This window comes from Cinclus cinclus, chromosome 20, assembly GCF_963662255.1.
Source record: "Cinclus cinclus chromosome 20, bCinCin1.1, whole genome shotgun sequence".
Lineage (NCBI taxonomy): Eukaryota > Metazoa > Chordata > Aves > Passeriformes > Cinclidae > Cinclus > Cinclus cinclus.
The window spans coordinates 7,008,110-7,035,856 of record NC_085065.1 but is presented as its reverse complement, the minus strand read 5'-3'; the positions used below and the strand labels follow the sequence as shown (position 1 = coordinate 7,035,856).

Genomic DNA, 27,747 nt, shown 5'->3' with positions numbered 1-27,747 from the left:
CGCATTAGAAGCACTAACCAGCAGCTTCCTGACAACCCCCACACCTCCAGTTAAACCACATTTCTCTATTTTGTAGAATCAAGAAGTCTCAAGTAACCTTTCAAGCAAAGATTAAACTGGAGACTACTCATTTCCTGCACAGGTTTGTCACATATTCCCTTTCTTCCAACTTCTTTTAACTTAATGATTTATCTTATATAACACTGAATATTTTTAGAAAAGAAGTTCACAGCCTCACCTACAGCTTCGTAGAGAATTTTTTCTCCCTCCTTATACTCATTAATATAAGACAAAATATTTAAAATTCGATTTTATTTCACTTAAGAAACAGCAAATATTGTTTTATTTTGTGCCATCTCTTTTTAGGAGCTCAGTATCATGATAAGGTATCATAAGCCTTCAATTCAACATTCACTGCATAGTTCAGTATTCAGATACAAGAACTCACTGTGGGAAAAAAAAAAAAGATCCTGGAGCTTGAGCGACTGATTGCATGAATCTCTTGCTCTTAGTGAATAAAATGTTGCAGGGAAATAAAGACATAATATCAATCCAAACATCCTCATCCAGTACAATTTGTGCTGTTGAAACCGAAACACCTTCTGCATTATTATGACTGTACTTCTTTACATCATTAAATTAATACTAAACAATAGTGCTAAAGTCACTTCTGAAACAAATTACCCAAGGACCGTTTGCTTTGTAGTTCCAGCTACTAAAGCTGTCTCCATTTGAAGGTGTCTGTTAGGGAAGGCAGGAGCCTCCCTTGGATTGTAGGAGGTAAACCCCCTCCCTCCAAATTATTATAATTTTGAAATTAAGGTTCTCTCAGGCAAAGATATGAGGATAGGAATAAGAGTGTGTATAACAAGGCAAACAAAACAAGGACTATGGAATTAATAACAAACAGAACCAGGGGCCCCGGGACAGCCTTCTCGGCCGGGATGGGAAAGGAGGGAGGAGAGGCTTTGGGACAGTCGGTCCCGGTGCCCCAGCAGGACTCTGAGGAGCACGAAGCTGGAATGGCAGGAATGAGCAGAAATCCCGGGCTGGTGGACGAGGTGTGTCAGACTCCGGTGCAGCAGCAGGACTGAGGGGAGCCCCGGCTGGGCAGGTGGTGCGGGATTACGGCGCAGAGAAACCCAGAGCGGTGCAGGAGGAGCGGCGGGGCTGGGGCAGCGACAGCCCGGCTCCGAGCAGGGCAGGGATGGGGGCTCGGGGTTCCCGGGAACACGAGCAGACCGTGAGAGGTCCCTCTTTTAGTGAGGTGGGTGTTAATAAGGTCCCGGGTCAGTGGCTCCTCTCACGAGCTGAGGCTCACCCCACAAAAGGAGAAGGAGAAGGAGGAGAACGTTAACAAGATTAACAAGAAGAAGGAGAACAAGAAGAAGCTCCGGGTTATGGAGAATTCCTTTTCTCAAACAACAGCAGCTCCTACCTGAAGCCGCAGAGTAAGAGAAGGGTAGCTGCCCCTGCCCTCCTTTTACCTGGGCCGGGTCAACCCTTTGTTTTCTCAAGTACCCATAAGTACCAGCAGTCAGCGTTTTCCTGCAACTCCTGGGGAAAATTCTATAGGCAAGAAGGAACAAAAGAAAAGAAACCTAACCTCTAACAAGGACACTAAAAGAGAACAAAGCTAAATTATTAGCTGTTCACCTGGTAAAGCAAACACCACTTATTGCTCTGTGCAATGTCAGAGAGCTGCTGCACTGAAGTAAGTGGCTGAAGGTAGAATCTCCCTCACCCATACTCACATTAATCTTCTTTTCACATAAAAGGACATTTCATAAAACCTGGCCAGTTTATCTTTCCTTATAATGCTTAATAAATCCCATGCAGAAAGAAAAAAGAGCAATTGGAACAGCGTCAGTGTGGAGCCAGATGTCATTTTAGCCAGAGCTGAGCTCTCTGTGGGCACAGTATATTCTGGGGAGAGAAATGGGCTTTTTTTTCCTGCAGCTGTTTTAAGAATGGAGACACATGTGACTTGGTATTAAATAAATCCTCAACATTTGGGCATATTATCAATGCATTTACACAGCATCAGTTGTCCTCTAATGTTTTAGCAAAGTTAACCTCTGACTCTGAGCCATTTGCATATTTATTTACCAAATACATTTTTACCTAATTTTTAATGCTTACCAAAATACCCTCTATAACTATAAAGTGCTTCAGAAAAATATATCTGTTATCTGCTCTGTGTTTTTCACCTCATATCTCTCAATCCAAGAAGCAGCTTTTAAAACATGCAATTCCAGCTGTAACTTGACAGCTTTTAAATCAGAGGAGCAGCAAGTATTGACTCTATTTAACATCCACAACAGAGCAATCTCACTGTTTTCTGAGGTTTCTACCAGGGAATTCTTTGGAATAGCTAGAGGCTGGCAGCTGCTCATGGACATGGGGACATCAGAAGATCCAGTCTGGCTGTTAATCATAGATCCACTCATGAGCACAACTTCTGTAATCAACCAGTTCTTCAGGAGTGAACCATAAATTGATCTCTGTCTCAGCACTTTCCACAGAATCACTGCCATGAATGATGTTCCTAGGAAAAGGTAAATAAAAGAGTAAGAGAATTCTTAAAGTGAGTTCCTTGTTTTGAAGTGGTTCCCATTATGGACAGAAGCTTTAAGAAACAGTAAAGTAGGAAAGACACAGCCAGCTTTGCTCCTCATTTTTGTCAATGGGGACAGCCATGACTTGATCCCCATCCTTAGATCCTAATATGACTTGGGCACAGGGAATGGCAGATCCATGTGCAAGACAAAGAAGGATGGAGCACAGTTCCTGCAGATATAATGACTTAACACTTGGCATTTACTGCCTTTGGATGATACCAAAAGTTTTTAAATTCACCTTCCAACTTGGACGCAGAAGTCCCCACGAATAGTGCCAGGCTTGGAATCAAATGGATTGGTTTCCCCCAGCATCAGTCTTCCAGTCTTAATCACATTAAGACCTTCCCACACCTTAAAGAAAAAAAAAATCAATTCAGATTTTTACATTATAGCAGGAGATGAATTGTACCATCCACAAGAACACAGGGGTGTCCATCATGGCACAAATCTGTATATTTGTCACAGTGAGACCTATTTTATCTCCAGTTCTTCTGTCAGATCCTTGAAGCATCTGCTCACATGGTCCCCTTCTGTATAATCTCCCTCCTCACCCAGGGTAAAGAGAGAACAATTTTCTGTCTCAGTATGTCACGGTCTCACAGAGCTGTCTGCTCATGGGAGAGCTAGCCCTCAACAACTTCACAAATATATAATCAAGGAGAAAAAGATAAATAGAGTTAAAATATTCCACTGTCCTTTTTCAGGTTCCTTCCTACATGGCATTTCAAAGTGGGGCTTATGTGCAAGTTTACTGTTTCTCAAGGTCCTGGTTTTGATTCCCTTTTGCCCCTCTTCCTCAACAAACCGACTGAAAGGAGAGACAGATTATGAGGAAATATTAAAGAAAAAAGAGTTAACAGCACATCTTCCTAATCCTAAGTATTTTAATCCAGATATTTAAATCCTTTTAAAAATAAACTAGAATCCAGCAGGTGACACAATCTCATTGCAGGGAAGACAATCAAGCAGCGTGGGTCTCCTCGCCAGAACTCACCATGGCTACGACAGGTCCCGAGTGCATGTACTGCACCAGGCCATCGTAGAACGGCCGGTCCTTGAGGTCGATGTAGTGTTCCCTCAGAAGGTCCTCAGAGGCCTGGGTTAAAAACCAGACAGACAGAGAAAAAAACTTACAGTAAGAACTTAAGAGCATAGTGAAATCACAGAGATTAACCACAGAGCACTGGTAATCCTGAAACTTGCACGCACTTCAGAATTCTGTATTTCTAGCACCTTCCTAGGGGCACTTTTGGTCGATATGAATTTGAAATGTTTGCTTTAACAACAACTAAACTTAGAAAAGTTTCTGTTGCCAATACAGGTAGTTTGTGTGACCTGGGATTTATGAAAGATACTCAAAGATATTTATCAGGCATAGGATGCACCTGAAAGAATATTCTCTTCAGACTAAGGGCATCTGGTTACTAAAATTAGTGTGCTTAGTATGTCTAAAGCATTTAGCCAGAGCTGGGAATTGGAACTTTTCCAAAAAACATTCCAAGTATCACTTCTCAAAATTTCAGTTTTAAATGTTACAGAAGCCACATTTGTTGTTATAGCACACTGCTCTATTTGAAGCTGACATAGAAAAGCAGACACAGCAATTGAGGAGAGCTTACATGTATTAATTTCATGGCTACCAGTTTGAATCCTTTCGTCTCAAAGCGTTTGATGATCTCCCCCACCAGCCCCCTCTGGACCCCGTCGGGTTTGATGGCGATGAAGGTGCGCTCGTCGATGGCAGCCATGGTCCTGAGCAGGGAGAGAATAAAATTTGTTATTCCAGGACTGTGATCCCATCCCACCCCAGAACCATCTGCCATCAATGGAATCAGACCGGCTGCATCCGAGGGTCAGTAATCCACGGTCTCCGATGTTTGGACAAACCAGTGACCACACACAGGTTTTCCCAAGTGCTGCAGGAGTGAGTTTGGAGCAGTGGGAGGGTGCCAAGTGTAGGAACAATCAGCGAATACTGAAATCAGAAAAGCTCTGAACGGAGAGGAAGGTACTGATCACCATAGATCCTTCTTCCAGCGCCGTGCAAAAAACCCAATGAATTAATCCACACGCAGAGTTTTCACCTGGAAACCAGCAGGACCTCCGAGGGAAGGTCCGGAGGGGCTCCGAGCCCCGCGCCGCTGCAGGGGCGTGTCCGCGCACACCTGGGCGAGCAGGTGAGGGATGCGGGGTCTGCGGGGAGGCTCCCGGGGGTGCGGTGACACCGCCGGGGGGTGCGGTGACCCTTCCCGCCGCCCCGCGACCCGGCTTACCCTCTGCTGTTCCGGTGGTTCTCGCAAACCTTGAAGCCCTTTCCCCCGCCGGTGGCCCGGTGGCGGTGGCAAACGCTGTCCCCCGCCGGTGGCCTCGGTGGTTCTGGCAGCCCGAATACCCCGGCGCGTCCCCCGGCTGTGTCTCTCAGTCCCGCTGGCTCCAGCTGGCTCTGGCAGCCCGTGTCCCGCGCCGGTGGCTCTGTCGAGCCGTGTCCCCGCGGGTCCCCGCTCGGCTAAGCCGTGTCCCCCCCCCCGGTTGCCGTGGCGACAGCGCGGCCTCCCGGCCGCAGAGAGCGCTCCGCGCACCCGGGGCTGTCCCGCCCGGCTCACCCGGCACCCGGCCAGCGCCTCTTCCTTCCTTACAGCGCCGGGCCGGCCTCAGCCCTGCCAGCGCTTCCAGCGCCTTGCCTGCTGGACCCCGGGGTTTAGTTAACGGAAAGCACGTAACGTTATTTTAAGAAAAATCTCATTATCGCACTCTTCTGCTTGTAATTACTCTTAAAAGGAGGTTATTAATTTTGTTCGTTTTTTTTCTGGTTATACTATATTAGCTCTTTGTGTCAAAAGGCCCTTCAGCCATTTACCACGGAGCTGCTTTGCCTTGAGCATTTTATTTCTTTTGAGAGAATTGCGAATAAAGCATCTGGATGGAAATCCATGCTGGTCCCATTTTTGTTTCCAAACTGAGATGAACTTCCTGGGCTCCACTCCCTCGGTATTCTTGAAAGCAAAACGATGAAGATTTTGCTTCCCTCTGGGGAAGACTTTGCTGCTGGACGAGGAAAAGTTCAGCTTTTTGAAAATACTGATTTCCTTACTTGGGATCCCTTCTCTTCACCCCAATCCATCACACATCCACGTGGTACTTTTAGTTCCGGTGGGAGACTCCAGATATGACCCAAGCATCTAATCTGCCAACCTGCTTTATTGTATTTTGGGTCTTTTTCCATCATACTTTCCAAGATCTCTGACTGAATAAATGATATTTTTGAAATCACAGTTTCATACATTTAGCAAGTCCTCCTTGAGTTTATTTTGGAATTAGAGTTTCTGAATATTCTCCTGACAGTGCCAATCCAAGTTATTATCTTGCTTTGATACACGCTTATTTAAGATGTTTCATACTACTGAAACAAACTCTAATACAGTAATCTTCCCTATGGCAAAATAATACAGAAGAAAGGTCTCTAGAAACAAGATGTTTATAAAAATATTATGTTTAAAGCAGCAATAGGACATCTATTTACAGCCTTGTTAAATCTATGTCATTTAATGATTAAAGTTTAGGACTTACCCTGAGGTGGGCAAGCACAACTTCCAGATTTACCATAGGTCTCTTCTGTGATCTTCGCCAAGTCTTTTAACCTCATTAAATACAGGTCAACTTTGTCACTTCTGAGATTAATCCATGATTAGCAGGGCAAGTTGTTCCTGTATAAATGAGCTTTTGCTGGTATCTTGGTTTGAAAGACAGGTGTCTGCTAGGGAAGGCAGGAGCCTCTCTTGGAATGGAACATGTAAACCCCCCCCCTTTGAATTATTGTGATTTTGAAATTAAGGCAAAGATATGAGAATAGGAGTAACAGTTCTTTACCAGTGTGTATAACACACACACATACACATACACATACACATACACATACACATACACATACACATACACATACACATACACACAAGTGAAGAACTGCTATTCCTTTCCCCATCTCTTTGCCTGAAAGCCCCATCATTTTGAAGTTATAATAATTCAGAGGGAAGGGGTCCACATTTTCCATTCCGAGGGAAGTTCCCTCCTTCGTTGGTGGACATCTGTCTTTCAAACTAGGGCAATGTACAACTGCCAAAGAGAAACAGGGAAAACAAATAATCCCTTCATAGAGATAATTTCCAATAATTTAAGTGAAAATTTAACTTGAGAAGATGTATGAGAGTACACATCGTGTCTTTAAAATTTATTGTTTAGTTGGAATGATGTCATTGTTTGGTAATAATTAAAAGTATTTTCTTTCCTTTTGCTACATTTATAAATTTGATTTCAACTGCCTGTGCTCTTCCTGTACCATGTTAAATATTAGCTTGGGAGGATGATGATGTCTAAACAGGACTCACAATAAATCCAATATACAGGGCTGGAGTCTTTTCTTCTTTGTCATTCCTGCGCAGACTCACTGGCTCAGTACATGAAGAGACAAGGCAGCACATGCATTTAAAGCACAGTTCCTGCCTTAGAAGCAGTCCAAATGAGAGAAAATTAAGTGCAAGGCTCTGCTGCACTCCAGTGGAACTGAATGCGATCACCACAGTTAAAATTCCACCCCTTCTCAAGCTTTCTGCCTTTTTAAAAGCACATTTTCATTTCTTTGTACCTGGACTGCTGCTGGGCCACCAGGTTCCTCAGCTATACATGTGATACTACCTAATGAAAAATACTGATTTCCCCAGTATAACAGGAGTTGCACCAGCTGAGGTTTAGAGTGGATATTAGGAAAAATTTCTTCACTGAAGGTGCTGTCAAGCCCAGTCAGAGGCTGTCCAGGGCAATGATGGAGTTACCATCCCTGGAGACATCTGAAAAATCTGCAGATATGGCACTTGGGGACATGGTTTAGTGGTGGCCTTGGCAATGCTGAGTCAATGGATGGACTTGATGGTCTTAAAGGGTTTTTCCGACTTAAATAACCCAATGATAAAATGAGGGATGTAACACAACTCAGAAAAATATCAATCTCAGTAGGTATTTTTGTAAATGTCTCTAACAGCTCCCATTGTTCCCATGACAGAACACATGGTCACATGATCCAGAATAGAAATCCTTGTTCCAAATCCTAGGAAAATCAATCTCTTTCAGCAAATACAAGATGCCTTCTAAGCTGTAGTATTACTAAGAAAACAGGATTTTTGATATTATCTGGAGACCTTATTAGAAAGGAAAGGCCTTTTTGCTGCTCGACACCAGCCAACACAGAGGCTCAAGAACAGTTTGGGAGCTGCAGAGTCCCAAAATCTGGAAGTTAAGATCCTAACTCCTTCAGTCATCCCCCAGTGAATCACTGGGTCTATTCATACCTCCGTGGATGTGATAAATAAATACCCTGGGAGCTGTCAGAGTGCATTGCCTCACATCTGCCATGCACAGAGGGAGCTGCCTATGGGAAACCCCCATCCCACAGCCCAACAAGAGCTCCCCACCCTGGTCCCACACTAAGGGACTAAAGGGACCCAACCTTCAGCTGTCAGAGGCTCCCAGAGCCTCCACCAACAGCACCAGGGCTTTGATGGTCTCTCTGGTGACCTGGAGTATTTTGGCCTGTATCAGGAACAGCGTGGTCAACAGCACCAGGGAAGTGATTGTCCCTCTGTTCTCAGCACTTCTGTGTTCAGTTTTGGGTCACTGATATTAAAAGGTATATTGAGGGGCTGGAACATGTCCACAGAAGAGGAACAAGGCTTGTAAAGGGACTAGAAAATGTCTTATGAGGCTGGGTTTGTTTAGTGTTGAGGAGGCTTAGGGGTGACCTCACAACTTTCTAGAACTACTGCAGCATGTAGTAAGGTGGGGATGGGGCTCTTCTGTTGGGTTTGCAGAGAGAGGACCAAAGAAAATGACCTTAAGCTAAGGGAGATTCAGATTAAATATTATAAAAAATTATTTTTACTGTTTGTGTGGTCAGGAATTTGAAGGGGTTGCCCAGGGGGGTGGTGGAAGCACCACACTGGAGCTGTTTAAGAGGCATCTGGACCCAGCACTGGGTGATGTGGTTCAGTGGTTTAGTGGCAGTGCCAGGTGAATGGTCAGACTGGGTGACAGAACCACAGAATCACAGAATGAATGAGGTTGGAAAAGACCTTTGAGATCATCCAGCCCAAGCCATGAGCCAACACCACGCTGTCAATGGGACTGTGGCACTGAGTGTCACATCCAGTCTGTCCTTGAATACCTCCAGGGACAGGGACACCTCCCCAGGCAGCCCATTCCAATGCCCAGTCACTCATTCTGTAAAGAATTTCCAACCCGAACCTCTCCTGGCACAGCCTAGGGCTGTGTTCTCATGTCCTGTCACTGTTCCCTGGGAGCAGAGCCCGACCCTCACCTGGCTGCACTCTCCTTACAGGAATTGTAGAGAGGGATAAAATCTCCTTTTCTTCTGGCTGAGCTTCCCCCGGCTCCCTCAGTCGCTCCTCACAGAAAGGGTGCTCCACACCCTTCCCCAGCTCTGTGGGCCTTTTAAAGGCCTCTTCCAATCTTGGGAATTGGGTGACTCTGTGACCCCGGGCGTGTCTCCGACGGCCCGGCCTGGCCTGGCCTGGCCTGGCCTGGCCTGGCCTGGCCTGGCCTGGCCTGGCCTGGCCTGGCCTGGCCTGGCCTGGCCTGGCCTGGCCTTGCCTTGCCTTGCCTTCCCTCCCCTTCCCTTCCCTTCCCAGTGCCACCCCGCTCCCACCGAACGCATTTTCCCCCATGGCGACACCGCCCCCGCCCCGTCACACAGACCCGCCCCCGATGACATCATCCCGCAGCCCGCACTCGCGCATGACGTCACGCCCGAGGCCCCGCCCCACGCCGCCGTCCCGGCAGGCCCCGCCCGGCGCGGCGGGTGAGGTCAAAGACGCGCGCCGCTCCCCCCGGCCCTGCCGAGGCTCCGCCGCCGCCGCCGGGAGCCGCTCCAGCAGGACCCGCCAGGCCCCGCACAGCCCCCCCCCCCCCCGCCGCCGCCATGGAGCTGGCGGACGGCGTGGTGTACCAGGAGGACCCCGGCGGGCCCGGCCCCGCCATGATGTCGGAGCGGGTGTCGGGGCTGGCGGGCTCCATCTACCGCGAGTTCGAGCGGCTCATCGGGCGCTACGACGAGGAGGTGGTGGCCGAGCTGATGCCGCTGGTGGTGGCCGTGTTGGAGAACCTGGACTCGGTGTGCGCGCACAGCCAGGAGACCAGCGTGGAGCTGGAGCTGCTGCGGGACGACAACGAGCAGCTGCTCACGCAGTACGAGCGGGAGAAGGCGCTGCGCAAACAGGCCGAGGAGGTGAGCGCGGCGCTAGGCCGGGACCGGGGCGGCTTCAGGCGGGCGGCGCCGGGAGCGAGAACCGGGGCTGCCCCGTCCGGCCGCGGGGCCGCAGCCGCCGCTGACGAGCTGAGGTCGCGAAGCGGCTCGGCAGGAAGATGAGGAGGGCGGGGAGTCCCTCCCGGTCCGTGCGGCTCCGTGTGCCCGCGGTCCCCGGAGCCTCTCGTCCCGCAGGGATCCCCGGTAACCCCTGCGGAGCAAACATGGAACCGTGAGCTGGCTGCGCTGTCAGGGCCCCGCGGGATGCTCCCCGCAGAGGCAGGCGGCTTGTCCGCTTTTGCAAAAGTAATGACAACGCATTGCAGAAACCGTGGAAATGCACGGTGTCTAGGCTGAAGCCCTTCAGAGCTGGTACATAAAGCTGCAGGCAGCAACAGGTGGTGTGGACTCTCCAATGACATCGACTTTGATTTGGGATGTTAGATGTTTTTATTTTAGTTTTTGTACCAAGAATCACTTCAGCATAAATAAGCTTGCAAGGCATTAGATAATGTGATGTTATAAAGCAATACAATAAGAAGCAGCTGTGCAGGATAGCTTCCTCCAGCTCATTGTCTTGCCAAACTCCAAAAGGAAATTGGATTGGCAGTATTATCTGTAATAGAACAAGCCATCTTACAAGTCTATTTCCAGACCACTTGTTCTATGCTAATCTCTCTGGTTGTGCTTGCATTCTAAGTTTTCCAAAAATCAGAAGAACAACTGCACTGAGGTTGAACACAGTATTGACAGTGAAAGCTTAAATTAAAAAAAAAAATTAGCCCTGTACAAATACTTGTTTGTTTCTAAGTGAGTGCAAAATGTTGTCTGCGGATTATTCCAGGATTCAGTTTGTTATGAAGTGCTGTAGTATGAATGGTGTTCCCCCAGCTCTTGGACTGATAGATCATTCATCCTCCTTGTCAAACTTGTGTTGATTTTATGATGCCTTATGGACTCCAGTCAGGGGACTGGTACTACTGCACTATTTCCAACAAGCTGATGTAAAAGGGTCTTTTAGAAAATATGTTTTTATTGAGAGTAATAGGAAAGGATTGATAAATACTATCAGAGCTAATTTGTGAGAAAATCCATCAGGCTTGAAGCACAGGCAGCATTTGCCAGATTGAAATAAAAAAGGCCTTGGGGAGTAGGACAGAAACCATACCAATGTGGTGAAACAGAATTATGTTGTTATAGCTTTTCAGGAACTGTATGTGCATGTATTGGTAGTGTCCTTCACTGCCATCTCTATTTCTGTGTGTCATGATAAACTAACTTGAGGGGACAGGCTTTATGCAGTTGAAGTACCAGTTCTCATGCTGCAAGACAGCTGGCTGATGCTTTCCAAAGTGCAGTCAGACCAAAGACCATATTTTCATGGTAAGCACAGAGGTCATTTCTGTGACGTGCTGAGGTCATTGTGCTGTACAGGTGTGAAAGTGTTAGGTACAGCCTGGTGTGTTCAGGAGAGGCAGGTGTTAGTCAGGCATGATTGTTGAATTAGTTCTTCAGTGCTGAGATAACCTGATGAGTGCAGTATGGTTGAAATAAAAGGAGAGAACAGAAATTTAACACTATTTTCCTCAGGCAAAAAGTTGCTGGCTTAGCACATTTATTTCACTGTGGAGTTTGCTTGTGTCATCTGGTGGCAAAATGGAGGATTTTGAGCTGCTGAGTTCCATATTTATTATCATCTGTTCATAGAATCACACGATGGTTTGGGTTGGAAGGGACCTTAAAGTTCATATCACTCCAACGCCTACCATGGGCAGGGACACTGTCCACTAGACCTGTTTTTTCCAAGCCCTGTCCAACCTACCCTTGAGCACTCCAGGGATGAGACAGCCACAGCTTCTCTGGACAATTAACACACCTTCTTTTACTTTCTGCTTGTTGTAGGAAATTTATTTGCAGCCGTATCTTAATGAACGTTAAATAGTTTACTGTTTGGGATAGGGGGTCTCCTTACCCCATTTTTGTAGCTTGCCTTCTTAATTTCCTGTGCTGAAAAAGGAAACATCTTAAAAGTTGTTGCCTGTAGATTTCTGATATAATTTTTTTAAAAGTCACCTTAACAGAAGTTCTGGCCCTACTTCTCAGCCCTCTGGGTACAGTCTTGATCTTCGAAGTTACTGTGAAATTACTTGTCTGACTTTTAACATGGGTAGGTTTTTTGATAATGCTGAAGAAATGGAGGAACCAGCTGCTCTGCTGTTCTGTTTTCAGTTCTTACCTTCCCATTTGGTGACTGTGAGGTAGCAATTAATGCCCCAAGGAAGTGGGAGAGGAACCAGCATTTGTGCCTCTGCTATTTTATACCCTGCTAAGAGTTACTTCTGCAGCAAGGTGCTGTTTCAGACCTGCACTTGTAGCTGGCATGGGTTGTGTGCACTTGGAAAGAGGATAAAATCTACTCCTTTTAGCCATGCCAAATTAGGATATCTTTTAGCTTCTCTGCTGTTTTTGAAATCTTTTGCAACCATGAAAAAGGATTTACCACCACTAAAACTGGTTTAAGTCATAGCATGAATTTGATGTCTGCTTTTTCTTACTGTTCCCAGAGGTAACTTTTGTCCTTAGGATTGTATGTTGAGCAAACACTGTGCAGTAAGAGTTTAAGTATTTTTCATTTGAGAGAACAAATCCGAGATGCATTGCACAGAAAACTTTCACTCTATTTTACAGCTATCAGGTTGTTTTCATTTTCATGTGTTTTTGTGAGTCCCAAGTCCAGCTGAACTGGCTTTTTAGGTGATTTTTTTTTTTCTCCCTGCTCCAGGAAGAACTTGCCATTGGCTGAGAATCTGTCATTATTGCAGTACACATTGCTGAAGGACATGTCATTGAGTAATAAAGATTGCCAAGTGGGTGGGACCCTGACATCAGATATGCTCAGCATTGCACCTGGGTCTTGTGGCAGAAAAACAAGTCAAAGTGTAAAGAAGATGACATAAGTATAGGAAGAGATATTTCATTTGGGTAATAATGTGCTACTGAGTGGTTGTGTGCAGGGCAGAGGGTTCCTAATGTGCTGGCATATTGTGTAGTCTGAGTTCTTAATTGTTCCAAAGATTTCTGCCAACTTTCAAGTAGGTTTAAAAATGATTACGTGAAGACTTTTGAGTTTATTTTGTGAGGGACTTTTTAACACTTTTTGTATGAGATCTTTAAGAACAGGTTGGACAAAGGTCTGAAAATGACACACTTGATGCTGCTTGGAGAAAATGGGATGGATTAAATGGGAGTTGCCAAACATGGCTGATGAAAGAATCACAGGTTGGGTTTCAGTAGCAGGCACGTGCAAGAGGAGCTGTGCATCACATCCTGTGTTGCACCTCATCATAGCCTCATCAAACTTAGGATCCAAACATCCAACACTGAGCATTAGAACCTGGAAACAAGATGACTTTTTAAGGATCATTCCAGCTGTATTTTCTGTAGTCTTATATCATCTGGTCTGATTGTTTTAAAGACAGGTTGGTGTCCTTCAGCTTGCTCTTAAAAAGAACAAAAAAAAAAGTACCAGAAATCTTACTTCTCACACTTCTCATCAAAGTTGTAAGATACATCATTGTGGCCTAAACAGGGCATCACTTAAAATGGGGAAAACTAGATTTTTGTCTGCCTCTGTTTTGTATAACCAGCAGGGGTTGAAATGAGAGGATGGCTGTTGAGTGCCAAACATGTTCCTACATATTCTGCTGGATTTACATAAAACAGTGCAGGAGGTATGCAGTATTTGAGTATATTGTCAGTGTAAATGAAAAAACAAGTCTTTTAGTAAGGGTGCTCAGCCTGTCCTTGGCTGCTTTGGTGGTTTATCTGACTAGTTCTTCTGTCATACTTGTGCAGGCTTAGTCAGGCTGTGATGATCCATTTACTGGGGCTTTGTCTGTGATTGTACTATCACCAGAAGGAGAAATGTGACATAAAAAATATTCAGAGTCCGAGGTTCTCAATCCCAAGATCTGATTAGGGAAAAATACTCAGCTGTAACTACAGAAATGGTTTAAAGTATAGTAATGTAGATTTGAACTTAACAAAATAAAGGTAAACTAGTGGAAGGTAACAAAACTGTTTGAGGCAAAGCCAGTTTTACCACTTGCAGTTGAAGAATTTGAGAAGAAATGCAAAATTGTATCTATCTGTAGTTTCGTGAATAGCAATGACATTAATGGCTCTGAATGGCTGTTTGTTATTCATGAGTATAATTGTCCTTGGCCTTTAGCAAGCTATGACACATTTTTTGGGAAAACGTCATAGAAACAACTAAACAAAGATGTTACAGTTTTATAGTTCTTCCTTCATGTTTTCCCATGTTTAGGGTACAAAATTGTGTTAGTCTTTAACCCCAGTGCCAAATTTGTGTCAAACTTTGAAGCCCTTTTTGAAAAGGGGGTCTGCCAAGAATAGGCCAACATGACTTGAATGTTAAAGGGGCAAAAGTCTTGAATCAGTTACTACAAAGAAGACATGAAACAAGCTTAAACACTGAGGTTTTCAATTTACATTGACTAATGAATATTCCAAAACTATGTGTGGAGGGGGTAGAAAGATTTCTGTACATCTGTTTTTGAAGAGGGATTTTCGATGGAGCTACCTGGGCTCTGTCAGCTGTTCCTCAGTTGTGTCGTGGTTTTGCTTCAAGCACAGTCACATGAACACCATGCCCAGTCCTGTGATAGCTGTGCAGAGCTTGTCTGAAAGGAGCTCTTGTTTCACTTCATAGGTTTTGATGCATTTTTACATCTGAAGTACTTTTTAGTCAGAACTCCTTCTGATGACCCTGTTCAACTGAAGCCCTTTTCATAAGGTTATGAATTTCTGTTTTTGTAAAAGCTCTAAAAGAAAATGGCTAAAATGTAGTAATAGTTCATTAATAGTTGATGTATGACCATTTAAAATAGTTTTCCCACTAAATTTTCCTAACAATGCATAGGAAAAAATATTCAAATCAGATTACTGTTTTCAAGTTGATGCCTTCACTGTCTCGTTTCTTCCATGTGATCCTCAGCTGCCTTTGCCTCTTTAAATGTTGTGGGTGTTTGGGATTTTTTCCTGCAGAGGTTTCTGGTCAGCTTCTCCTCCCTGTTCTATGAACCTTCTGTATAATTTGTGATGGGGGCCTCGTCTTCTCCTTGCAATGCAGGGCATAGAGTACTGCATGATCTAAAACTTCTCTGGATATTAGGAGTATTCTTTGTGCCAGCAATACACACTGAATTTCTTGATTTTTTTGGGGGGTAAGATAAATAGCAGAAAAATGTGCTTTTAAAGCTGCTATAATGGTGTGTTGGTAATTTTTATGTTTGGGAATGTAAACACTGATGCATTCATCACTGAACTCGAGAATACAGGGAGTCACAAAGCTGGTGAACCAAGGAAACAGAAGGTGATGGTGATCAGCACAGCGCTTTCTGTGCAGTTGAACAGGTTGTAGATGGTCATTAAGGATTTGATGAAGACTATGAGAATTCATAGCTGAATTGGGTGGTAATGGAAAAGATATCAAGTAATTTTGGTTTGTACTATTGCTGGTTTGGCTCTGTTGCAGTGTCTGTACCTTTGTGGCTTATGGGTGAAAATAACTTCACTGATGATCAGTCAAAGGAAGGATACCAAGTCTCCCTGTGTTCACATGCACTGTTGGCAGTTGTTGTACATTAAGATAGACATTAAGGAAGTAATTCCTATTTCTACTAATCCCAAGCAGGTTCTCTGGAGTAGCTGGCACTTAGTTGAACATTATTACACAGTGTAACCTAGGCTGGGTGCTTGACTGATGGACCTGGACTGAAACAGCTCTTAGTGTTTAAATGTGGCCTGTGGATCTATTCAGCTGTTTTGGCAATCACCTTGCACCTTCCTGGCTGTGAGGGGCTGCTATGTTGCTTCCTACCTGCTGTAAAATCTGTTATTAGTTGTTTAGTCTAACTTAACTATTTTGTTGTTGTTTAGAAATTCATCGAGTTTGAAGATTCTCAAGAACAAGAGAAAAAGGACTTACAGACCAGAGTGGAAGCATTAGAGTCACAAACTCGACAACTTGAACTAAAAGCAAAAAATTATGCTGATCAAAGTAAGTAAAACATGATATACTCCTTTTAAGTGATATTAGTGAATTCTAATTTTTGTTCTGTAAAGTGACAATACATATGATAAATATCTGTGCCCTCTGATTCCTGTACTTGGATAACTAGGTTTAACTCTTGTGCAAATCTGTTTTCTCTAGAATTTAGGCAAACAAATCAGATACAAGAGCTTGTGACTTGTAATCTGATTCTTCTGGTATCCTGCTTGTATTGTTTGCCTTTTAGACAGTGGTGTTTTCACATTTAGCAACTTTTTCAGGAGATGCTTAGATTTCTTCCTTGCTAGTGATGATAAAATAAGCTATTTTCTTCCTATTAAACAGCTCTCTCTGCTAAAATAAAGGTAATCTTCAGGTTTAGAAGCACAGCTGGGATGAGAAGAGCATTGATGGTGATTCTCATTAACTTTTATATCATTTTTGCTGAATTATTTATTTCTGTGAGACATTTAGTTTTTATAGAAAATATTAGGGAGAACGCTTTCCTTTTTAGAGATGTTCTGTATAATTACAAAAAATACTTCTGGGAGCTTTGGAAAAAGATGAGTGATCAGTTGTCTTGAAATGCTTGAAGTTATGATTATTGTAGTTTAGACATTCTGCTGGGCTGCTTCTTATCTAGCCACACAGTCACTGAAATTTCATCCTCAGTTTTTCTGCTTTTCTACTTTGAGCTTCTAAGCCACCTTCTGTTGATGTGAGGCTGGTGTGTTCATCAGTTAATATATAGCTTTTATTGCTGGACTCTGCAGGAGTGTAAAGTGAGACTGTGACAAGGCTGAGATGATCAGTTTCTTAAAGCAGTACCAGTCATCAAAATAGCCCCTTTTCACTATTCTTTCTTCCTTTATTTCTGCTCAGCCACATTTCCTGCCCCTAACACAGCAAGTTACATCTATTTCCTAGATGAAGCTCTAACACTGTTCCTGTGAAGTTTAATTTTCAGTGGCATTACTGAGTTTATAGCAGGGCAGGAGTATTAGTCTGAGAGTGTCTAAGATGACTGTAAGTGGCATCTAGAGCAGAATTTTACTGAAATTTGGGCAGTTCAGAATGATGTTGGCAAATCTTAGAGGCATCACCTGCTTCATATCCACCGTTTAAATACTCCCAGATTGTGTACAGGCAGGGGTGAAGGAACACTTCAAGCAGTCATTCCCAGTGAAGACCAAGGTGATTATTTCCTGGGATTGTCTCTTTGTAGATTAAGTCAGGCTAAAATGAATAATTGTAGAGACTTGTATCAGAACCCCTGTGAATCTTGTGAAATGGACTTGTGAGTGTATTGAAGAGTGTCACCAGAGGGGAAAACGTTGCAGCAGGAGTTAAGTGGTCTGTTTTGGTAACAAAGACACTGTTTCCAGGAGGCCTGTGCACTACCCCACAGCCCAAACAACTTGTTCATGGGAGACCCTGCTCTCTGACATGATGATTATGGATCAAGGTTGCATTGTGTCTATAGGCCATGGCTTTATTCTGTTAATGCAATCCAAAGGACAAAGTGGCTGCACAAAAAAGAAAAATCAGTTGGGTTTCTGGGAATGTATGTGTCAGCATACCTGGAGTTTCTCAAGTAGAAATATCATTTACCAAGTATTGTGAACACTGTTTCATATTGCTCTGTTAGTCTGTTGGCGTGAAATTCTATTTTTGCTTTGAAGCCTTCAAATATATGTATGATTTTGAAGTTTTATTTATGTACTGTGTGTATATGTATGTGAATATATGATAATAATGAAAGTATTTGCCCAAGACACTCAGTTGTTATAGTAGAAGCACTGAGGGTTGCTAGAACTACTTTTTTGTAAGAAGTAATGTTGCTAAAACCAGTTACCATAACTATATAAAGCTCTAGTGATGGAACAGTGACTTTTAGATAGTTCCAAAAGTCCTGTTTATTGGAGAAAGAAAATCTTTTTATTAGAGAAAAACCTTCTGTGATGGCAAAATTGTATATTTGGAGAAACAATGGGACTGGGTTAAACATGGGATTTGCTTCTGCTTGGCTTTGATAAGCTGTCTGGGACAACATGAAAGGCTGCTGGGAAGATTTGACATGCTGCTGATGCAGAGCAAGATCAAAGGGGACATAAGCACATTTGTTGAGCATCTAATTAATATTATGCAAGTGAACTGGTTTTTTTTTTTTTAGTGCTCTAAATTTCTAAGGTATGAAAACCATACGAGTGTCTATATTTCTGAAGCAGCTTAACCTTACTGCATTACCTTGTTTTGTTTTATAGACCAGGCAGCTGGCACGTTGTACAATCCCAGTCACCCATGTGTTGCTTTAATTCAGCTCCAAGTCTTTTAGCTATATTTCTTTTTCTCTTCTACTTCCTATAGTACTGCCTGTGCATCTAAATTAGGCTTTGGTATTGCCAACTGTGTTACCACGTCAACATTCAAAACAGTGGCAGTGTTATCACTGGTAATGGGAGTTGCAAATGTCTGGCACAGAGCAAGTAAACAAATAAAACCTTTGGATTGCAGAATGAGATCACAACTTCATTTTGTGATATGAGTAATAGATTAGAATGAAAAACAGGTAAAACGTGATTCTGTGTCATACTTTACCTGCAAGACTATTTGCTTCTTGTAGGCTGCCTGTGCTCAGTGTGTTTTTCCTCAAATAAAACCTGTGAGAACAAGTTTTGTCTGTTAAAAAATTTTTGACTCATTCTCTTGAAGACTGTCAGTGCTGATCATTTAGTGAAGACTTGTCAGCTGGGGCAGCTCTTAAGTTACGTGGTTGAGTTCAGTTTGATTGTATGTACTTAAACCTGTGTGCCAGTTAAAATTGCTCAAGAAGTTATGGTTGGTATGTCCTGAATTGTAAGTGCTTGTTTGTGCAGACTGAGCAGTTGTTATACTAAATCAAATGAAAAAGAAGTATTTCTTTGCACTTAAATTTATTCTGAGAGATTGCATCCATAGCCCTGTATTCGCCCAGTTAGGCTGGAATGAAGTTGCCGTTTGAAATGACAAAAGTGAAATCAAGAGGTTATTTTGTGTCAAGCAGTTGCTGCCTTTCTGTTGTCCACTGACTTCTTTTCCCCACACCAGATATTGAAACAGTTGCTGCCAGATGAGCGAACTGCCTGGAAGTGCTCTGTCCTTTCTTAGGAGGAGGTGGAAAGAGGGGGAAATGATAGCGAGACACTGCTGGGAGGACTGAGCAGATGAGGAAATCCCGAGTGGTGGGAGCAGATGCACTGGAGTTACCACTCCTGCATGATGTGCAGCATTCAGTCCCGGTAATTGATGAGCTGTGGCAGTTGCCTAAGTCAAGTTTGATGCCAAAAAATGGTGTAATTTTGGCTCCCTGGGATAATTAATTCAATTGTACAACTGCTTAAAGGAGAGCAGAGGTGTAAAGATTTGCAGCTTCTGTTTGAGTGCAGGAATGTGCAGCACTGATGAATCTCCTTGGCTTGTGATCCAGCTTTTCATCTCGTTTTGCACTGCTGCTCTTGGCTGTAACTTTCCCTGGGTTGCCCCTGTCCCTTGTGTGGCCTGGTTCTCAGCAGTACCTGGACAGAGAGGGGGGAAGGCAGTGCCTGTGCTCTTGTGGACTGTGCCATGTGGAAGGTCAAATAAGTGAAATAGCACAAAGTTCCTGGGGTTTATTTAGGAATCATGTTGGTACAGGCAGAGTCTTTAGAAGTTCTTGCTGTGGATCTGTGGTAAACTTTTACTGAGTGTCGGCAAATATCTATTTTTGGGTTTATGACTTATCTAGAATTCATGTCATTTTTTCCTTCTCAGCAGCAGAGGGCACCTGTGAATACAATGATGCTGTGTGTTCAGTAAATAATTTTCTTCTGTTCTGCAGTGTAACTGAGGCAAATGCCAGTCTTTGATATAATCTTAAATATTGCTTACAAGAACTTGAAAATTCCTGACTTTCATGTTATTTCAAATCTTTGCTGCTGTGAGACTCCCTAGTTCTACTTGTAATTTATTTGCAGCATTGAAATGTTTGTAATGTCAACCCTGGACCTGGAAAATAGAGGGCTGTTAAAAACTTTTAATAGCAATATACAGCTCATTTGTCCTGCAGTGCTCTGTGAAGGCACATGATACTGCTGGGATAGTGTTCAGTTTCCAGTTACAGGAGGGGATAAGATCTCAGAGCTCATGGGATGTTCCACTGAGGTGCTACAGAGGTTTATTTTAGTTTCCTTCCTTGCCTCTCTTTCTGGGAATGTCAGTTTTCTTTATTTATTGCAGGCTATAAGTTAATTAAATTTTTGGCAGTAAAAAATGTCTAGTATATTTTGACTTACTACAGGAATAGAACAGCTTTGGCGTTAGCTTTCTGGAGGAATCATTCTTGGAGTAACTTATTTATTAGAGAATCTGAAAAACACAATGTCTGCATGACTAAAGTGCTTTCTGATGGAGGTGGTAGGCTGTGGGAGTTGAAAGCTTTGGCTCATTTTCTGGATCTGCCTAGTGTTAAACTAGATGTCAAATGCAGTTTGTTATCTTGTTAAGACAGCAGATATATCTACATGCCTGACTTTATCAAACCTCAAACCTGAGCTTTGTGCACAACATATATTACACCTGGGGGAAACTACATTTGTAAAAGAAACTTAACAAAACAAAGGAAAAAAAACCCAAACAAGTATAATCCCAAGAAACAGCTCTTGGGTTTTGGAGCTGTGAATGTTGTGACACAACTCTTGGGATGATGGTATTTCCCATGTCAGGTGACACCATGCAGCTATTGCTTGCTGGAGGTTTTATTTGGGTTATGAGACAAACGCTTTGGAAGCTGACCTAAAAACATTTGTTTTCCTCAGAAGTTAACAGAACTATTGCTTCCATTGGCTTCAAGAGAAAATGCAAGACCAGGTTTTGTTGTGAATGTTCTGCCAATGTTACTTGATATTTGATTTTCCTCTGAGCTCTCAGGACACCAGCATTGCTGTAATGTACACCCAGGCAGACAGGCACCCATGGATAATCTGAAGGCATCCTATATCTGAGATGTCTCTGCACATGGAATATCATGCAGCTCATGTTAACAGGGCGAATCTGATGTGAACTTTCAGCTGTGAAGTTTAACAGAAACACGAACTTCCTAGAAAATTGTTTTGAGATTTGATTTGTGTATCTGCACAGATGGTGATGTGAATAACTAAACTGGTCTGAAACAGCTCTGTCAGTAAATGCTGCTTCTAGGGATGGCTCAACTGTTATTTATCTCAAGGAATACAAGAAAGCTTTTCAATAGATCCTGGAAAGAAGTTGTAAAGTTCAGGTTTGTTCAGTAGGGGTCTGGATTGTTCCTGTTTCATTTCCACAGACTGAGAGCAGCAGAACTAATCTGATTTCCAGCAAAGGAGGAACCAGAATGGCTTGAGTTCTTGTATTTCTTGATTAGCAGATGTGAAACTGAACTGTTTGCTAGTGTGTTCAGTGTGGGTGTTCCTTATCTCTAATGATGTCCATCATTATCTCAGGTTTGTTTACCAGGCAGATTCCCCCTGCCCTTTGGTACATTGTGCTTCAGGTTATCAGTCACTACAGCTGAAAAATCCTTCTGTAACAAGTGTGAGTTATCAGGGTGTGCTGGAAAGGGAGGCTTTCCTCCTGGTTGTGCCTTTCCTGGCTGCCCAATGCTGTTCCCAAAGACCTGCTGCTGTCTGTGTGGTTTTGGGAGCTGGCAGCCCACTAGATGGAGCAGAGGGTACAGATGGCTCCAGAGCAGGCACTGAGCCAAGCTACAGGACTCAGGGCTAAAATAAAATGGAGCAGGAAATTAGAGCAGTGGTTGGCCTGCTTTAAGCTTAGCTGTTAATATACAAAAGTGGTAAGAAGAGTTTGAAATCCACTGATGTATAATTAACTGCTTGTGTGTGTTTTTAAATTAAGGGAGTATTGTAGTTTTATGTGCTGGAGTTCGGTTGTTATAGTGATTCTGTTGCTCAAAATATTGCAGTAATTAAGAAAATTACTTTAAATATTTATTAGAATCTTACATTCCTGAGTTTTCATTGGCTTTTAAAACAAATCCAGTCTGCTAAAGCTTCTGTGTCCACACTGGCTTCATGTGGATTTTCTCAGATGGGGTCTTGCTTCAGTAGCCAAGTGTATAAATGGAGCATCCCACTGTTGGCAAAGCAGTCAATCAAAAATTTTCTCAGTAAAACACTTCTTTGTGCAGAGATTGGGCAAGAAGTTGGATTTTTGACTTGATTTTTTTGTAGAAGTCTCTTGTATATATTCTTGATTGTTTGAGTTTCAGTCTATGTGAGGGATGTTCTGGCATGTGGTTGTCTTCATATTAAATGCTACAGCAGAATGTTTAAAAAGTTGGGTTTTTTTATTTAAAATTTTGTGTTGGAATTTTTTGGTAACAGATTGCAGGGATTTTGTGAGCCTGAGCCATAGTGCAAACTTGAACAGTTCAAAAGTGTCAGGGGTAAGACCATTGCTGCTGCCTGTGTTGATATTTGCAATCAACCGAGCATTCTTGACAGCTAAATTATCTCCATAATTTCAGGTGCCCCACTTATTAAACTGAGATCTAGACCTGTAGTTCACAGTGTAAGAGCTACTTGAAGATGCTGGTCTTGTCAAGAGGTTGGTTTTTTGCACTTGTTTTACAAATCAGTTTTCTGTGCTGGTTTGATTTGCAGGTCTTACCACTTCCAGGTTAAACACTTGTTTGATAGCTCCCTCCTCTTTTCAGTCCACGAGTGATGTGTGTGTTCTTTGGCAGCTGCTGAGGAGGTCATAAGGTCCTTCTGGATCTACATCTTAACTTTGGTGTGGGATCTGCATTAAAGAATAGAGCCAGATGAAAGCTGTTCAAGGAGAGTCTTCAGACAGTCCTGGTGCCAGGAAAGGCTCATTAAGGAGCTGAATCTCTGTCCTGGCTTGTGTAGGAAGAACTTGTAATTCCTCTTGAAGGCATCACACTGGTTGGATTTGCCATTCTAGCAGGTCTGTTTCTCTTTCTCCCCCTCAGGCTTATCAGGAGTTTGAGGCAGAGGACAACATACAGATGAAGGGTGTTCCAAACTTGGTAAAAGCCATCAGACTTGGGAGGTAAGCTCTGACTTTCGAACAGGCAGGGTGGGCAGTTTGGCTGCCTAATTCTTCATAATGCTGTCAGGAGACAGAAACTCCAGTTTCTCTAGTTTACTATTATATTTAATCTCCCATTTTTAGGCTTAATTGGTTTTGTGTGAGAGCACTTTGATCAAGATTGGTACCTCAGGTCATTAAAGGTGTTAGAACATTGACAGTGCTGGAGAAGTTTGCAGTAGGCCTTGGATTTCAGTTTGTGGTGATGTTCCAGGGGGATGCCTTCTCATCAGCCTAAAAGCACTAGAATATTTACTTTTTATGCTCATACTTATGATTCTTGAATCTTTATATTTTTCTTCCACTTAAGCTTCTAAGAGTGAGCAACTTTATTGTTGCATGGTATATTTTGCACATGTTTTATCTTAATGTCATCTTGCAATGTAAGATCTTCCTTGATGTAATAAGGCTTTGTAATGGCTTTGTAAAGACACATTACAACAGCGACATTGGATACTTTTGCTTTTAGGATATATATAATCAAACTAAGAATGTGACACCCTAGTGGAAAAAGGTCTGAGACAGAAATGCCAGAGGAATTTTTGCATTGTTACTTAAGTCAAACTGATAGGAACTATGACTAGTTTGCACTTGGCAGGCCCAGCATGTGGCAGGCAGTGCCAGCACACAGCTCCATTCCTCTTGGGGTGTTATCAGGGTCAGACTTCCCCTCCTTTGTATGTTGGTCTATTAAAATGGAACTGGTGGCAATGCAATTTCAAATGTGTTTCTGGGTGCCAGTGAAAGGCATTTTGCCCTCCTGTTTAGTGTCCCGTTACTGCTGACGGGAACGTTCCTTTAAATTCTCTGACTCTGTGTTCAAGTCAGTGATGATCTCTGATCCTCAGGGAATGTCTGGTCTCTTGCACAGTGTTTAATTGGAAAAAGAAAGTGTGTCCTGTGAGTTGTTTTGGCAAGATCTTATCTTGATGGGAGGTATATATTGGGTAGAATAGATTTCTGGTGCTGTGGCTCATCCTGCTGGTATTGGGAAAACCAGTTCTGAGGACTGTTCATGTAGGATCTGTTGAGGATATGTAACTTAGTGTGCATCCTCTTCTGAGTGAAACTTCCAGCTCTAGGAGTGTCATGTATTGTACAGCTGGAAATGGCTGCCAGAAGATGGTGCTTGATGTCAGTTTTGTTATCTTTTGGGCCTTTAATCATTTTAACCTTTGTTGCTAATGAAAACAGTGGTCAGATCTAATGAAGATATCCCCCTTGACTATGCAGCATCACTAGCTATGTACATATGTCTCCAGTGACTTGATTCAATGAACTATTTATTATAGCTGGGCCATTAAAGTTTTAAAACATTTTAAAGCATTTCTTTCTTCACAGATGGAGAAAGTGCTGTGCTTCTTTATGGACCCTCAACCCCTGTGCAAGCGTGTGTTGTATCCATAACAGTGGGAAATGCTTTTGTGGATTTCCTGAAGGCTGGTTTGGGGCAACTGCATAAAAGGGTGTTGGCAACACCTAATGTGGTGTTAATCTTCATTAAATGTACTGTTGAGTACTTTCCCAGAATCCACTTGCAGGATTCATCCCTGGAGTTGGCTGCATTGTCTAGACACAAAGTCACTGAACAATGCTGGGTGCATCACCCAGGTGTGTGTGGGAGCTCTGGGCAAGGCTGAATTGAGCCATGACTTCACCAGCCAGGGATGGGCACCCACAGCTCCTCTGGGAACCTGTGCCAGGGCCTCACTACCCTCACAGGGAAGAATTTTTCCCAATATGTAATCTAAACCTACTTGTCCACTTTGAATCCATTCCTTCCTTGTCCTCTTGTTACATGTCCATGTGAAAAGTCCTCTGGGAGCTGTGGTGTGCTCACGTGGGAGCTGCTGAGTATCCCTGATGGGCAGCTGTTTGACATCTCATAACTCATGACTAGGATGTCAGTCAGGCAAAGATGGTGGATAAAATATGGTCTGTCACATCACAGCTTTTTAATTGTAAGTTCTGACTCTTGTTTCTGTAGTTTCTTACCTAAGGCTTCAATAAAACTGTTCTTCAAGTGTACAAAAAGACCTAAAACACCTTGTGCCTCAAAACAAGGAACTGAACTCTTCCATTCAGTAGTGTTCTGCATCATATAAATATGTATTTTTAGATGCATGCATTGTGCTGTAAAGTACATTTTTCTCGGTTGTGTTATAGATACTTGTGCCTCCCCTGCTGCTATTTGATCCAAAGAGCTTTTGTTCCATTTGATAATAGGGTGGAAATAGAAGCATTTGATCTGGCAATGTTATAAATATTTGATGTAATATTTTGACCAGATATTTGTAGGTGGACTCCAAAAGGTTGTGTCAGGGAACTTAATGTTCTTATAAGAGTAATATTAGATCAGGAGTTCAGAATGTTTATACAGATTTGAGTGAGTAGGCAATTCTGTATTTTGGTTCTAGTGTTTGACTCAAGCAAAGGCTTTTTTCCATTAAAACGTACTTATGATAAAATACTGTGCCAAAATACAGATATATAAATTAAAAATATGGTATATTGAGAATTAATTTTCAGAAGACCCAGTTGGCAACATGAAAATATGCAAATGGAAGAGGAGATTTGGGCATTTGTCTTCAGATAATGTGTGTCTGGCAGTGACTCTCTGGAAACGCGGAACTGTAAATTTGAACTTTCCCAGGGATATTTAAACATGGCAAGTAGAATAAGCTCAGTTACACACTTCGATACACATGCTTATGTCACATAAATATTGTGTTAAAAAATACCTGAACAAAAAGATGGAATTCACATCTAAGCAGCAAAATGTTTTGTGTTTGAATGACACAATAAGTTGTGTGTAGAAGGTTCTGAATTCTGTTAGGTTTTCTGCAAATTAATTGCATTGGGGTATCAGTTTGTTTCAGCTCAGTTTCATCCTGAAACACAGCACAGATGAGCTGAGCTGCTCAGGTTTTCATCTCCCACTAATAAGAATTACTTTCTAAAGTTCTCCTAAATCTGCTCAATGTGTTTTTAATTTCTTGGAATACCTGCAGAAGTATTAAAATGTTTTCTCTTTAATTGTATTGCCTTAATGCTCAATTAAGTGTGAGTGAATACCAGCAGAAACCTTAATTTCTGTATCACATAGGGCTTGAACCTGTTTTAATGAATATCTTGCCTGTGTTTGTCCTGGTTAAACACCTCTGGAAATTGTGTGAATGTGTTTTAGGGATCTGATGTAGGATCTTAGCTGGAGCCCATGGCTTCATCTGGCATTGAGTGACGTGGCCTCTGCCTCTTCCTGCAGTTTGCATGTGAAACAGTCTGGATTGGGGTGAGCAGCAAGCTGGCCTTGAACAGAGAAATCCCCTTTTACTGGCCTAGCAATCGGCAGGAGAAAATAGGACCTGGGCTCTTTAGGGGAATGCAAATTGTCAGATTGTGCTGCTGTTGATGTACTTAGAAAGCTCACTGGTAAGAGCTTAAAAACACAAACACTGCCATATTTTTTATCCTGCTTTGTGCTGTTCACTACTAGGAATACTCTGATCTGCTTGCTTAGTTCCAGGAAAGTCAGTCTCACTTACTAGAACTATGAATTTAGTTTTAATTTTTTTTTTCCTTCTTCCAGTTAGCAGACTTGAGGAGCGGGAGGCAGAACTCAAGAAGGAATATAATGCACTTCATTCAAGACATACAGAGGTAGGCTGTTTCACCAAGATGATTTTGGGGTATCTGTAGAAATGTTGATATGTGGAAAACCTTGTGTTATGAGCAATTGGGAAAATTTTTGAGTATTGTGGTTTGTACACTGAGTTGTAACCAGTGATGTAGTTTTCCTCATGCACGTGTATCTATTCTATTTCTGTTTGATTACACATCTGTCATTTTTGTAGCTTTGTCAGATACTGAGAAATTTTAAAAAGGAATTTGTTTTCCATATTTCAAAGGCAGTTCTTCAAAACAAACTAATAAGCTCCAAAGAAAGAGAAATGAAACTAGGTTTTCATACTCTTATTGGCAGTTTTCTGTGTTGGTTTTATTTGTACCATTGAAGGAACAAATCCTTTCAAAACTTGGCCTACTGGGATTTGTGATTAAAAGAGTTCCCTGACATGCTTCATTGACAGTTAATGAAAATGGGATTTGTTGATGAAGATGGAGCAAGTTTGAATTTGTTAATTTAAATAAATAAGAGCCAGAATGTTTAAGTTGGGTACCAAGCATAAAAACAGGACTTGCAGTGCTTCAGTTTTCAGTAGCAGGTTGTCTTTCCCATAGAGGGATGTTTTACTGCCTAGGTCATATACGTATTTTAGTGAGGAGGTCACTAGGTCCTTTGAATTATTCTGATTAATCTGGAGTCCCACTTGGGCACAGTTCTCCTCAGTTTCTTTGCTTTGCCTTTGGAAGGTCAGAGATCTGGTTTTAGATCCTTGCTACCAAAGAGAGCAATGCCATACCGACTGCTCCCAGTCCAAAAGACCCATGTGGGGAAAGGGGAAGAGGGTACAGATGTCAGATTTGGTTATTTTAAATACTTTCAGCAACCTTAAGTGTTTTATACTGGCAGCAGCTGAAAAGTGAATTGGGACCACGACAGGTCTGTTGCACTTGTGTAACAAGACTTCTGAAGCTCTTAAAATATTCATATATTTACT

General features: G+C 42.7%; 2 protein-coding genes across 7 annotated transcripts in view; one reads left to right on the top strand and one right to left on the bottom strand.

Moving 5' to 3' along the window:
- Nucleotides 1-2,401: 2,401 nt before the first annotated feature.
- Nucleotides 2,402-6,224, bottom strand: LOC134051893 (nucleoside diphosphate kinase A). 3 transcript variants are annotated; one of them, XM_062505957.1, is made up of 5 exons: nt 6,210-6,224; nt 4,241-4,351; nt 3,616-3,717; nt 2,860-2,972; nt 2,402-2,548 (listed from the first exon to the last, which is right to left on the bottom strand). In XM_062505957.1, exons 1-5 carry the CDS (start codon nt 6,222-6,224, stop codon nt 2,431-2,433), a joined length of 459 nt encoding a protein of 152 aa, XP_062361941.1. In that variant the 3' UTR covers nt 2,402-2,430. The 3 variants fall into 3 exon arrangements, with proteins under 3 accessions (XP_062361941.1, XP_062361940.1, XP_062361942.1); XM_062505956.1 differs by lacking the exon at nt 6,210-6,224 and having other exon boundaries at nt 4,241-4,664; XM_062505958.1 differs by lacking the exon at nt 2,860-2,972 and having other exon boundaries at nt 2,528-2,548.
- Nucleotides 6,225-9,606: 3,382 nt separating this feature from the next.
- SPAG9 (sperm associated antigen 9) overlaps nt 9,607-27,747 on the top strand; it is a 61,260-nt gene continuing 43,119 nt past the window's right edge. For all 4 annotated transcript variants that reach the window (XM_062506395.1, XM_062506393.1, XM_062506394.1 and 1 more), the window contains exons 1-3: nt 9,607-9,912; nt 15,892-16,012; nt 26,718-26,788. In XM_062506395.1, coding sequence (XP_062362379.1) covers nt 9,607-9,912; nt 15,892-16,012; nt 26,718-26,788 — 498 coding nt within the window. The remainder of the gene's footprint in view (nt 9,913-15,891; nt 16,013-26,717; nt 26,789-27,747) is intronic.

Bases quoted from the DNA above. Each gene is read 5' to 3' on its own strand.
- LOC134051893 (XM_062505956.1), bottom strand. From the start codon at position 4,444: ATGGCAGATGGTTCTGGGGTGGGATGGGATCACAGTCCTGGAATAACA. The intron at 2,973-3,615 runs GTGAGTTCTGGC...TTTTTCTTTAAG, and splicing joins CGGGACCTGTCGTAGCCATG to GTGTGGGAAGGTCTTAATGT. The intron at 2,549-2,859 runs GTGAATTTAAAA...ACCTTTTCCTAG, and splicing joins TTCTGCGTCCAAGTTGGAAG to GAACATCATTCATGGCAGTG.